The sequence below is a fragment of the Mobula birostris genome, chromosome 5 (genome assembly GCF_030028105.1).
Source record: "Mobula birostris isolate sMobBir1 chromosome 5, sMobBir1.hap1, whole genome shotgun sequence".
NCBI classification, from domain to species: Eukaryota; Metazoa; Chordata; class Chondrichthyes; order Myliobatiformes; family Myliobatidae; genus Mobula; species Mobula birostris.
In genome coordinates, this window is record NC_092374.1 from 204,633,942 (window position 1) to 204,648,321 (window position 14,380).

Sequence of the window (14,380 nt, forward strand, 5' to 3'; positions counted from 1 at the left end):
AAGGTGTCCCCCATTTTCACAGCGAGCGGGAGACATAGGAACAACTCGCTGGTTTACAATGTTAAAAGTCCGTTTCATCGCTTTTTTCAAGCTCTGCGTCCAAAGATCGCAAAGACCTTGCGTCTTTGGGCCCACAGCGAAAGATTTTGGTCTTATGGTCTTATGATTTTCTGGCCTCCCCGACGGCATACAAGTCTCCAGCCGTGACGCTGACCCTCGACCCGCCCGTCACCAGAGCCCTGAGATCTTAGGCTTCCGAACGCAATCGAAACTCTCAGGCCAAACTCTTGGCATGTCGAATAACAGCCAGTCGTGGAACCCCGAGAATGGGTCCCATTCTTGGAAAGAACCAAAGCCTGTGTGTAACTCCAGGTCAAGGTCTTCAAAGGAACCCTGAAAGGGAAACATAAAGATATTAAAGGTAGAAATAGAGCTGTCTCTGAAGATGCAAGAAAGAAGTCGCTGTCAGGCACCATCCTCCCTCCTGATGTTTGCACTCATTTCAAGAGTATTAGAATATGAAAGCAAGGATGTAACATTGAGACTTTATGAAGCTCTGGTGAGGCCTTGCTTAGAGTGTTGTGAACAGTTTTGGGCCCCTTATCTCAGAGAAGATGTGCTGAAACTGGAGAGGGTTCAAAAGAGGTTCATGAAAATGATTCCAGGATTGAATGGCTTGTCATATGAAGAGCGTTTGATGGTTCTGGGCCTGTATTCACTGAATTCAGAAGAATGAGGGTTGACCTCATTGAAACCTATCAAATGGTGATATGGTGAGGATGTTTTCTATGTGGGAGAGTCTAAGACCAGAGGACACAGCGGTGGAATAGAGGGGTGTCCTTTTAGAATGGAGATTAGGAGGAATCCATTCAGCCAGAGAGTGGTGAATCTGTGGAATTCTTTGCCACAGGCAGCTGTGGAGTCTGAGTTGTTGTGTATACTTAAGGCAGAGGTTGAAAGATTCTTGATTGGTCAAGGCATGAAGAGATATGAAGAGAAGGCAGAAGATTGGGGCTGAGCGGAAAATTGGATCAGCCATGATGAAATGGCGAATAGACTTGATGGGCCAAATGGCCTAATTCTGTTCCTATATCTTATGGTCTTATGTATTTAAAGCAGAGGTTGATAGGTTCTTGATTAGTCAGGGCATGAAAGGTTGCGAGGAGAGGCAGGAGAATGGGGTGGAGCACACTCGATGGGTCGAATGGCCTAATTCTGCTTCCACGTGTTATGATCGTGTGGGTGATGAGGTCCTGGGTGAGGAGATGGATTTCCTTTGGTTCGGGCTGTGCAGGGATGGGGTTCTCTCGCAAATCACTCTTCTCCCTTGTCTTCAGCCTCGACAGACCAAACTGTTAACTTCAGTAACGTGTTGGCTCGGGAGGTGAAGGACCGGAGCCTCCGACTGTCCTGGAAGGTTGTGAGTGGCGCGTTCGACTCCTTCGTGGTGCGTTACCAGGAGACGGCGGGATCGGCACAGTGGCTGGAGCGCCAGATTCAGGGTCGCTATCGCTCAGTGCTGCTGAAGGGACTGAAGGCCGGCACGGAGTACTCGCTCCAGCTATACGGAGTGCGCAAGGGGCAGCGCACGGAACCCTACCACCTCCTCGTCACCACAGGTACCAGGCCACGCACGGAGCTGGGAGGGTATTTTCATGGAGTCTGTCACCATGCTCGAAGACCAACTTTGGATGGTTACACAGCCAGTCCACCTAACCCACCCGCAGTCCCTGTTAGCACAGCCACCCTCGCTGTACCCCTCCCGCAGTCCCTGCTCGACCCCACTGGCTGTCCCTACTAGCACACCTGCTCTCACTCTAACCCATCTAATGTCCCCATCTGCTGGTAAGAATGGAATTAGAGGAGCCAGAAGGAGCCATGAGAAGGCCTTGGTAAGCAGGATTAAGGAAAACTCCAAGGCATTCTACATGTATGTGAAGAGCAAGAGGATAGGACCAATCAGGTGCGATAGTGGAAACGTGTGCATGGAGTCAGAGGAGGTGGCTGAGGTACTTAACGAATACTTTGCTTCAGTATTCACCAGGAAAAAAGACCTTGGCAATTATGGGGATGACTTACAGCAGACTGAAACACTTGATCATATAGACGTTAAGAATGTGCTGGAGCTTTTGAAAAGCATTAAGTTAGATAAGTCACCGGGACCAGATGAGATATACCCCAGACTACTGTGGGAAGCGAGGGAGAAGATTGCTGAGCCTCTGGTGATGATCTTTGTGTCATCAATAGGGACAAGAGAAGTTTTGGAGGATTGAAGGGTTGCAAATGTTGTTCCCTTGTTCAAGAAAAGGAGTAGAGATAACCCAGGAAATTTAGACCAGTGAATATGACTTCAGTGGTGGACTAGTTGTTGGATGTAGTGTATATGGATTTCAGTAAGGCACTTGATAAGGTTCCCCATGCCAGGCTCCTTCAGAAAGTAAGGAGGCATGGGATCCAAGGAGACCTTGCTTTGTGGATCCAGAATTGGCTTTCACACAGAAGGCAAAGGATGGTTGTAGATGGTTTGTCTTCTACATGGAGGTTGTTGACCACAGGAATCTGTTCTGGGACCCCTCCTCTTTGTGACTTTTATAAGTGACCTGGATGAAGAATTGAAGGGTGGGTTAGTAGGTTTGCTGATGACACAAAGGTTGGGGGTGTTGTGGATAGTCTGGAGGGTTGTCAGAGGTTACAGTGGGACATCGATAGAATGCAGAACTGGGCTGAGAGGTGGCAGATGGAGTTCAACTCAGATAAGAGTGAAGTGGTTCATTTCCATACGTCAAATCTGAAGACAGAATGTAATATTAATAATAAGACTCTTGGCAGTGTGGAGGAACTGAGAGATTTTGGGGTCTGTGTTGATAGGATACTCAAAGCTGCTGCACTGGTTGACAGTTGTTAAGAAGGCATATAGTGTGTTGGTCCTCATCAACCATCTGATTGAGTTCAAGAGCTGTGAGGTAATGTTACAGCTGTATAAGAACTTGGTCAGACTCCACTTAGAGTAGTGTGTTCAGTTCTGGTCTCCTCACTACAGGAAGGATGCAGATACTGCAGAGAGACTGCAGAGGAGACTTACAAAGATGTCGCCTGGACTGGAAAATATACCTTATGAGAATAAGTTGAGTGAACTTGGCCTTTTCTCCTTGGAGCGACAGAGGACCTGATAGAGGTGTATAAGATGATGAGGGGTATTGATCATGTGGATAGTCAGAGGCTTTTTCCCAGGGCTGAAAGGCTAACACAAGGGGGCACAGTTTTAAGGTGCTTGGAAATAGATACAGAGGGGATGTCAGGGGTAAGTTTTTCACACAAAGAGTGGTAGGTGTGTGGAATGCACTGCCAGCAGCAGTGGTGGAAGCGGATTCAGTAGGGGCTTTTAAGAGCCTCAGACAGGTACATGGAGCTTAAAAAAATAGAGACTATGCGTTAGGGAAATTCTAGGCAGTTTTTAGAGTAGGTTACATGGTCGGCACAACATTGTGACACAATGTGCTGTAGATTTCTATGTTCTATGTTCTTCCGGTGACCTTCAAAGTGCTTTAATCTTACCTTCTTTCCCTTCAAGTTTCCACGGAGAAGATCAAGACAGGGACGGTGGGCAAACTGGACACATTTGTTGTTTCGAACATCACGGAAGTCTCCTTCTTACTCACCTGGACCACAGAGGCGCAGTTTGACTCCTTCCTTATCCACTACAGAGCCGAGGGATCCAGGGACGTGCGGAAGGTCAGGGTGGCCGGTGAACTCCGATCCTCAATCATCACCGGTCTCCAGCCAAGCACCAAGTACACCCTTCAGCTCTATGGTGTCTCCTCTGGCCAGCGAACAAAGCCGATCACCACCACAGGTAACTGGACAGTTTTGGGGGGACTGCTTTGTCGAGCACCTCTGCTCCAATGGCCAAAAACAGAGTTTCCCGTTGGCCAGCCACTTTAATTCCTATCCCAATTCCACTTTGGAGATGTTGGTCCATGATGAGGTCCCTCTCTGTCTGGAGGAACAACACCTCATATTCCACCTAAGTACCCTTCAACCTGATGGCATGAACATCGATTTTTATCTTCCTGTAAATTTTTCCCATTCCCTTTCCCTTTTCTTCTATTCCCCTATTTTCTTCTCCTCACCTGCCTTTCACATCCCCCCTCACCCGGTGCTTATTCTCCTTTCCTTTCTCCTATGGTCCTTCCCTTTCTCCCATGCTCCATTCTCCTTTCCTATCAGATTCCTTCTTAGAGTAGATTATGAGGCCGCTCACTCCTCGTTTATTGTTATTTAGAAATGCATGCATTGAGAAATGATACAATGTTCCTCCAGAGTGATACCACAAAAAAAACAGAACAAACCAAAGACTAACACTGACAAGACCACATAATTTTATAATACAGTTACAGCAGTGCAAAGCAATACCACAGTTTGATAAAGAGCAGACCATGGGAATGGTAAAAAAAAAGTCTCAAAGTTCCGATCGACTCCCGATAGTCCCCGATAGCAGGCGGCAGAAGGGAGAAAATCTCTCTGCCATAAACCTCCAGGCACCGACCACTGTCGATGCATTGGAAGCACCCGACCACAGCTGACTCTGAGTCCGTCCGAAAACTTTGAGCCTCTGACCAGCCCTTTGACACCGAGCACCATCCCTGACGAGCGCTCCAACCCCCGTCCCGGCCGCCAAGCAACAGGCAAAGCCGAGGACTCGGGGCCTTCCCCTCCGGAGATTCCGGATCACACAGTAACAGCGGCAGCAAAAAAGGCACCTCAGAAGTTTCTCCAGATGTTCCTCTGTTCTCTCACATCTGTCTTCATCAAATCAGGATTGTGCACGGCACCCTACTTGACAGATACAGATATCATTCACCGGAGTGGCCGCGCAAGCTGTGATGTGCCACCGTCTTCTCCTTCTCCTTCTCCAGCCCTTTACATTTCCACCCACCTGATTTCACCTATCACCTTCTAGCTCGTCCTCCTCCTCCTCCCCCATCCTTTTCCTGCTGGTGCCTCACCCTTTGTTGTTTTGTCCTGGCCCGAAAAGTTGTCTATTTATTCATTTCCATAGATGCTGCCTGATTTACTGAATTCCTCCAGCATTTTGTGTGTGTTACAAAGGTGACTTACAGCAGCCTCCAGCATCTAGGATAGGGCATTGCTGTGTGTCTCCCTTTTATAGACAATAGGTGCAGGAGTAGGCCATTCGGCCCTTCGAGCCAGCACTGTCATTCACTGTGACCATGGCTGATCACCCACAATCAGTACCTTTTTTCCTGCCTTCTCCCCATATCCCATGACTCCGCTATCATTAAGAGCTCTATCTAACTCTTTCTAGAAAGCATCCAGAGAATTGGCCTCCACTGCCTTCTGAGGCAGAGCATTCCACAGAACCACAACCCTCTGTGTGAAAAAGTTTTTCCTCAACTCCATTCTAAATGGCCTACTCCTTATTCTTAAACTGTGGCCTCTGGTTCTGGACTCCCCCAACATTGGGAACATGTTTCCTGTCTCTAGCATGTCCAATCCCTTAATAACCTTACATGTTTCAATCAGATCCCCTCTCATCTTTCTAAATTCCAGTGTATACAAGCCCAGTCGCTCCAATCTTTCAACATATGACAGTCCCACCATCCCGGGAATTAACCATGTAAACCTACGCTGCACTCCCTCAATAGCAAGAATGTCATTCCTCAAATTTGGATACCAAAACTCCACACAATACTCCAGGTGTGGTCTCACTAGGGCCCTGTACAACTGCAGAAGGACCTCTTTGCTCCTATACACAACTCCCCTTTTCCCTGCCTGCAGCTCTGTGATCCTCTTATAGCGGCAAGTAACTTCTTCCTCAGTGTCAACAAGACAAAGGAGATGGTTATCCACTTTGGGAGAACTGGGACCATTCACACCCCTCTCTACAGTGATGACATAGCAGAGGAAACTGCGACCAGTTTCAAACTCCCAGGAGTGCACAACCTCTCATGGTCCCAGAATGTACTCGACACAATCAGGAAAACTATCAACACCTCTGCTTTTTGAGGAGGCTGAAGAGAGCTGGACCATGCGCGTCGTCATTCTTCAGACGTGTAGTAGAGAGCATCCTGACAAGCTGAGTTGCTGCGTGGTCCGCAAACTAAACTGTGGCAGGCAGTGGGTGGTCAAAACTGCCCAGTGCGTCACTGGCACCATCCCACCCACCATCAAGGGCACATATAGAGAAAGGTGCCGGAAAAGAGCCAGTTATAACGTGAAGGATCCCACTCACCCTGCTCTTGGACTGTTTGTCCAACTCCCACCAGGGAGGAGGCTACGTAGCATTCATGCCAGGACCACCAGACTCAAAAACAGTGACCTTCCCCAAGCAGTAAGGCTGATCAACACCTCCACCCACTAACTCCACCTCTCCACACCCCCAGCCACCACTGCTTTATCATTTCCTGTCAGAGTCACCTTCTGTACAGACACTCCTATCTAGTGTCACTTTATGGACAAGCACTCAATCTATATATATATTTATTGGTTTTTATTGTGTTCTTTACCTTATTGTGTTTTTTTTGTGTTGCATTGGATCTGGAGTAACAATTATTTTGTTCTCCTTTACACTTGTGTTCTGGAGATGGCATTAAACAAGCTTGAATCTTGAATCAATCCCTTCAGGGACAGTATTTGTTTTGGACTGTGACTAAGCCTGAAAATGTTTCCTTGTGTGGCAGCTGGTGTCTCGGCCAGTACTAAGTCAGCACCCTTTCGCAATTGGCCAGGCCTACCATTATTGGACGGGTCCCCTCCCCAGTTTAAATGGGGATTTCTGTACCCTGCATAACGTCGCTGGAGTCATCATGTGCCTTCCCACATTCTTTTCTTGGGCCCACACTAACTGAGTTTTGGGCCGGTTGTGAGCTGAACACCCACTTGTCCCGATGCACACAGTGAGTGTTCCAGCACTGGCGAGTGTGATAGAGCAAAGCAATCTGGGACTTGGACAGATTGGGAGAACAGGCAAAGCAGAGACAGATGGAATACAGTGTAGAGAAATGCAGTATCATGCACTTTGGCAGAAGGAATGAAGGCATGGACTATTTTTATAAATGGGGAGAAAATTCAAAAATAGGAGGTGCAAAGGGACTTGGGAGTCCTGGTGAAGGATTCACTGAAGGTTGAGTTGGTGGGGCATAAGGTAAATGCAATGTTAGCATTCATTTTGAGAGGACTAGAATATTAAAGCAAGGATATAGTGTTGACACTTCATAAGGCATTGGTCAGACCACACTTGGAGTATTGTGAGCAGATTTGAGCCCCATATCAACGAAAGTGTGTGCTGGCATTGAAGAGGGTCTAGAGGACATTTAGAATGACGTTGGGAATGAATGGGTTAATGTATGAGGAACGGGATGGGCCTATGCTCACTGTTATGAACCAGCAGCAACAGATATGAAACTGAAACAGGGTTATAAACAAACCATGAGATTTATTAACCTCTGCTTAAAACATTGAAAAATGAAAATAAACAAATGACTAACTTAACCGGAAGTTAACAGTTAGGCAACTAAATCGAACAGAGTCAAACTTATAATAACGAGTCCTCATCCAAGCACAGAAATAAAATGGTGAATTCAAAAGTCCATGTAATTTTTGCAGTCATTAAGGAGGGACTTCCCCAAAACAACGATTCCTTCGAAGTAATGACAAATCTGCCGATCACAGCCGAGAGATGCCCTGTCCGAAGGAATCACAAAGGAATACAGGAACTGGCCTTTTGTCTGGAGGGTGGTCACTGCACAAACCTTCCCGACCTTGCAGGGGTTTTACTCAAGCGTGCAAGCCACAATTCCCTAACGAATTCAAAAAGGTCAATCGTTCCCAAGACGCTGAATGACACTAACTTTACCCAATCCTTTGCTCAGATAACTCTGGTAATGTCCTCACTCTCCGATACTGGACTGTGAGGCAAAAATAAACGTGCAACAAACAAAACCGGTGGTGTCCCCAAACATCCGACCGGCAACAACAACGTTGCACAAAAATAAAAATGAGAACTGTGTCACAATGGCGGGCCGTTTGGAAGATACCATCACCCCGCTACCATGGGACAATTACATCATGCTCATCACGAGATAATGACATAATGCTCACAAGATAATTATATCCTGCTCACGGGATATGTAACATCGCTGTTGGGGGTGTTGGAATCTCATTGAGTATGAGATTCCCCCCCACCCCATCAAATATTGAAAGGTCAAGAAAGAACAGACATGGAGAGATGTTTCCAATAGTGGGGGAGTCGAGGACCAGAGGGCACAGCGTCAGAATAGAGGGACATCCATTTAGATTAGAGATGAAGAATTTCTTTAGCAGGGTATGGTGAATCAGTGGAATTCATTGTCACAGACAGCTGAAGAGTCCTGGTCATTGGGATTATTTAACGCAGAAGATGATAGGTTCTTGATTAGTCAGGGCACCAAAGGTTACGAGGAGAAGGCAGGACACTGGTTGAGAGGGAAAATAAATCAGCCACGATGGAATAGAGGATCACACTGGATGGGCTGAATGGTCTAGTTTCACTGTTTACTTATGGTCAGAGCAAGCGTCCTGATTAACTGATAGACAAGGCTTTAGGGATAGTATGACTGATTCCTGCCCCTGCGTCTGCCGTCCTTGTGCGTGGTCCGAGACATGTCTACAAGGCCCAGGTGAGGCAAGAGCTTGGCTCTCCATCCCAAGGGCTTGGTGTATGTTGAGTTGAATTTTCCTCCACCAATCACTCTGGTTTCTACCCTCAAGCTACCACGGACAGAAGCACCTTGAGACTGGGCAGCCTGTCAACCCCGACCGTCACGTCGAACTCTGTCCGCCTCTCCTGGACCACAGACAGGACCTTTGACACCTTCCTCATCCAGTACAGGGTCCAGGGGTCGCAGGAGACCCGGAACGTCACGGTGGCCGGCGGAAAGAGAGTGTACCTCATCAGGGATCTCCGTCCCTCTACCCAATACATCATCTATGTCTACGGGATCTCAGGGTCTGTGCAGACCCTGCCCCTCACCACCCAGGTCACCACCACAGGTACGTACATGTTTTTTGGAAATTAATTTGAGATGGAATTGATTGAAATATTCAATCAAACCTATGAAAACCAGAGTCAGTATCCTCATCCCACCCATCAGAAGTGTCCACGTGAGAGGGATTTTAACTCAATGCTCCCCTGAGTGGTTCTGAGGGACGGGTCAGAATGTTGCATGGTGTAGATGTCAGGCACAACCCTCCGCACCGTCGAGAGCATCTTCAAAGGGTGTTGCCTTTAGAACGCAGCATCCATCATCAAGTGCCTCACCACCCAGGACAGGCCCTCTTTTCACCTCTACCATCAGGGAGGAGTTACAGCTTCCTCCCCACCCACATCAGATTTATGAATGGACAATGAATCCATGAACCAGAATCAGGTTTAATATCTCCAGGGCATGTTGGCAGCAGTACATTGTAATGAAACTTATAAGTTGCAATGAGAAGCAGATATAAAATTAATTAAGTAGTGCAAAAAGAGAGGGAAAAGTAGTGAGGTAGTGTTCATGGGTTCATTGTCCATTCAGAAATCTGATGGCAGAGGGGAAGAAGCTGTTCCTGAGACAGTTGAGTGTGTATCTTCAGGCTCCTGTGATGGAGACGACTGAGCTTGCAACGTTCTGCAGCTTTTTCCAGTCCTGTGCAGTGGCCCCTCCTTACCTCACTATTCTCCGTACTCTGAAGACAGGGACACAGAGGACTGTGGCTGTGTCAGGGGCAAGGAGGGGTGTGGGAGACGGGGCCGCGGGCAGGGAGGGGTGTGGGAGACGGGGCCATGGGCAGGGAGGGCTGTGGGAGACGGAGTCGTGGGCAGTGAGGGGTGTAGGAGAAGGGGCTGTGGACAGGGAGGGGTTGTGGGAGAGGGGGTCGTGGACACGGAGGGGTGTGGGAGACGGGGCCGTGGACAGGGAGGGGTTTGGGAGAGGGGGTCGTGGACAGGGAGGGGTTGTGGGAGTGGGGGTCGTGGACAGGGATGGGTGTGGGAGACGCAGCTGTGTATTCTTTTTTCAGGATCTCCTCACTTTTTCTACCTCTGTCATTGGTGCTAATATGTACCACGACTTCTGGCTACACCCTCTCTTTTCAGGATGTTGTGGACATGTTCAGAAACATCGCAGGCCCTAACACCTGGGAGGCAAACTACCATCCGTGTTTCTTTTCTGGGTGCACAGAATCGCTTGTCTGTCCCCCTGACTATAAAGTCCCCTATCACTGCTGCCATCCTGTTCAGTTCCCTACCCTTCTGAGCTACAGGGCCAGATTCAGTGCCAGAGGCACTGTCACTGTTGCTTTCCCCAGGTAGGTTGTTCCACCCACCCCCCCTCAGCAGTACTCAAAATGGAGAACTTATTGTTGAGGGGGCCAGCCATAGGGGTGCTCTCCACTATATGATATTCTCTCTTCCCTCTCCTGATTGTCATCCATTTACCTGACTCCTGTAGCCTTCGGGTGACTACTTCTCTGTAGCTCCTGTCTATCACCGCTTCACTTTCCCTAAAAAACTGAAGGTCACCGAGCTGCAGTTCCAGTTCCCTCACACGGTCTCTAAGGAGCTGCAGTTCGATGCACCTGGTGTAGATGTGGCTGTTGGGGAGACGGCAAGTCTCCTGGGAATCCCACTTCTGACACCCAGAAGAGAACACCGGCCCTGTAGAAATACCCCCTTTACTGTCAAGAGTCAAATCAGAAAAAGAAACAAGAAATAAACCTACCTACTTACTTGTCTCTGCCTGTTCTCACCAAAGCCTATTGAGCCAAAGCCTTACCACTCTGACTCAGACCACTCAGATGACGACTGCTCCACTAGACGGTACCTGTCTTTTACGGAGATTGGGATTCTCAAGCTCCATTCCAGGCTTCTACAGGAATGCTTCTACTGTGTCTGTGCCACTGTCCAATCAAAGACACCCACTGAAAACTGGTTGAGGGGTAATAACTGTTCCTGAATTGGTGGTATGGGTCATGTGTCTAAACAGCCAAGAATGTGATGTGCTAGAATCAATTAGACATAACGTTATGGTCTGTGGTCAGACAACCATGGGCTTAGTCAAACCGAGAAACTCAGAGGACTGTCTTAAGGGCAGAGAACACGGGCCTCAGGCAGCTGAGAGACAACCTGCCAATGATAGAACAATTAAGAGAACTTTTGGCACATTGGCCTTCATACTCGGAGTACTGAGTACAGGAGTTGAAGTTGTATCAGGTGTTAATGAGGACATATTTGAGGCATTGTGTAAGAGTCCTCACACCTCAACCTCTCCATTTCAGCTCGTGAGGACAAAGGTGCCCCATCGTTGGTGAGACTGGGAACCCTGTCAACCCCAACCGTCACATCGAATTCTGTCCGTCTCTCCTGGACCACAGACAGGACCTTTGACTCCTTCCTCATCCAGTACAGGGTTCAGGGATCGCAGGAGACCCGGAACATCACGGTGGCTGGCGGGAAGCAAGTGTACCTCATTGGTGGTCTCCGTCCCTCCACCAGATACACCATCCATCTCTACGGGATCTCGGGGAGTTTGCAGACCCAGCCGCTCAGCACCCAGGTCACCACTGCAGGTACTGTGGAGCAGTCCAACGCCTCTGAATGTCCAATGCTCTCAATGTGAATATGACTTCTTCCTTTCTTTCTTTCTTTCTTTCTTTCCTCTCTAACTCTCTCTAACTCTCTCTAACTCTCTCTAACTCTCTCTATCTCTCTATCTCTCTACCTCTCTATCTCTCTATCTCTCTCTATCTCTATCTCTAATTGTCCATTCAAGGACTCACCTGTAGACTTGCGGCTGGCCTCAGACTATTCCTGCATTGGAGAATTTGTGAATTAGTGTAAAGAATCGTCACCAATTAGGTGCCGTTTTTGTAATGTACACCTGGTCTAACTCACTCATTTTTAATGTCCTGAAGCAGTCTTCAGTCGTTTACTTCCTGTGGACTAACAACTCAGACAATGTGTTGGCTTTGGACAATCAACAACAGGGCTGCAGAAGGCAGCATTGTGTAAAAAGAGCTACTTTTTAGTCAGATCCATGTTCAAGGTTTAAAAAGCAGAGCTTCAAGCCAGTTTTCTCTGAGTTGGACAATCCACACCAGCGGTGTGTGAAAACAGTTGCTTTTTAATCAGAGTGGCGGTCGAGATTTCGAAGGCAGTTTTGCAGCAGTTTTTCCGAATTGAGCAGCCAATCAGCGAGAGGGATTCATCGGAAAGGGCCAATAAGAATAATTCAAGTGCAAGGAAAGAGGCCAATCTTTTGAATGTGCCAGTCTTTAGAGTGGCTTTGGCTCATCAGGCTTGGGTGAAGTAGACTGTCTTGTAAGACGTAGACTGTCGCTCATTTTTATAGCTGCACCGTAGAAAGCATTCTTCTAGGCTGCATCACAACCTGGTATGGAAGTTGTCCTGTCCAAGACCGGAAGAAGCTGCAGAAGATTGTGAACACAGCCCAGCACATCACACAAACCAATCTTCCGTCCTTGGACTCACTTTACACCGCACGCTGTCGGAGCAGTGCTGCCAGGATAATCAAGGACACAACCCACCCAGCCAACGCACTTTTCATCCCTCTTCCCTCCGGGAGAAGGCTCAGGAACTCGAAGACTCGTACGGCCAGATTTGGGAACAGCTTCTTTCCAACTGTGATAAGACTGCTGAACGGATCCTGACCCGGATCTGGGCCGTACCCTCCAAATATCCGGACCTGCCTCTCATTTTTTTTTGCACTACCTTACTTTCCCTTTTCTATTTTCTATTTATGATTTATAATTTAAATTTTTAATATTTATTATTGATTTGTACTCCATGGAGCGCAAAGCGCAGAACCAAATATCGTTGTGATGATTGTATGCTCTAGTATCAATTGTTTGGCGACAATAAAGTCTGTCTGTCTCTGTCTCTCTCTCTCTCTGTCTCTCTCTTTCCCCCTCATTCCTCATCGATTAGTGTATAGATGAGTGAGAATGGCTCCAGGGCCACTGTTTTGTACTGTGTGAGAGATCTGGGAAGTCTGGGAGACCAGGTGCACCACGCTGCAGCTCTTGAGAAAACGTATTAAGGAACTGGAGCTGCAGGTTGATGACCTTCGATTCACACTGGGAGAATGAGGAGGTGATAGACAGGAGCTACAGGGAGACAGGTAACTGGGTGACTATCAGGAGAAGGAAGGGGAATGCACAGCTGTGGCCATTCCCCTCAATAATAAGTATTCAACTTTAAATAATATTGAGGGGGGTGATCTACCGGGGGAGCCACAGTGACCAGGTCTCTGGTATAGAGTCTGGTGCTGTGGCTCAGAGGAGCAGAGAGGTGAAGAGGACTGCAATGTTGATACGAGATTCCTTAGTCAGAGGAACAGAGACAAGGTTCTGTGGGTGCGATAGAGACATCCGAATGGTATGTTGCCTACCAGGTGCCAAGATCAGGGATGTCTCGGATCATGTCCATGGCAAAGGTGGGCAGCCAAAAGTCTTGGTACGTATTGGCACAAAAGACGCAGGTAGACAAGGTGAGGAGGTCTTGAAGAGAGTTTCTAGGGAGCTAGTAATCTCTAGATTGCTGCCTGTGCCACATGCCAGTGAGGGTAAGAATAAGATGATTTGGCAGGTGAATGCGTAGCTGAGGAACTGGCACAGGGGGCTGGTGTCCAGATTTATGGATCATTGGGATCTCTTCTGGGGAAGGTATGATGAATACAAAAGGGGCGGATTACACCTGAACCCGAGAGGGTCCGCTGTCCTAGAGTTGTTCGGGTGGGTATAAATTGGGAACTCGAGTGATAGTGCAAAAGATGAGGTAGTGGGTTTACAAGCCGAGGCAATGTGTAGTGAGGAGAGGCAGATGATGGGGCAAAATTGCAGTCAACAGCATGAGTTGCAATGTAAAAGGCAGACAAAATCAGAAAAAGGGAATACAAGACTGAACGTGTTTTATTTGAATATGTGCAGTATATGGAATAAGGTCGATGAACTCGTAGCACAGTTACAAACTGGCAGGTATGATGTTGTAGGCATCACTGATTCATGGCTGAAAGAAGATCATAGCTGGGAGCTCAAAGTCCAAGGATATACAGTGTATCGAAAGGAGAGGCAGGAAGCCATTGCTCTGTTGGTAAAAAATAAAGTCAAATCATTAAAAGGAGGTGACATAGGGCAGAAGGTGTTGAATTGTTGTGCGTAGAGCGAAGGAACTGCAAGGGTAAAAAGACCCTGATGGGAGTTAGATACAGACCTCTAAACAGTAGTAAGGATGTGGTCTACAAATTACAACAGGAGATTAAAAACGCTTGCCTATAGGGCAATGTTACAATCTTCACGGAGGATTTTAATATAAGATCATAAG

General features: G+C 47.7%; 1 protein-coding gene across 8 annotated transcripts in view; it reads left to right on the forward strand.

The window, feature by feature from the left end:
- LOC140198299 (tenascin-X-like) overlaps nucleotides 1–14,380 on the forward strand; it is a 225,612-nt gene that overhangs the window by 117,158 nt on the left and 94,074 nt on the right. For 7 of the 8 annotated variants that reach the window (XM_072259364.1, XM_072259369.1, XM_072259366.1 and 4 more), the window contains 4 exons: nucleotides 1,338–1,619; nucleotides 3,572–3,853; nucleotides 8,770–9,051; nucleotides 11,317–11,607. In XM_072259364.1, coding sequence (XP_072115465.1) covers nucleotides 1,338–1,619; nucleotides 3,572–3,853; nucleotides 8,770–9,051; nucleotides 11,317–11,607 — 1,137 coding nt within the window. The remainder of the gene's footprint in view (nucleotides 1–1,337; nucleotides 1,620–3,571; nucleotides 3,854–8,769; nucleotides 9,052–11,316; nucleotides 11,608–14,380) is intronic. The other variant, XM_072259367.1, reaches the window with a different exon arrangement.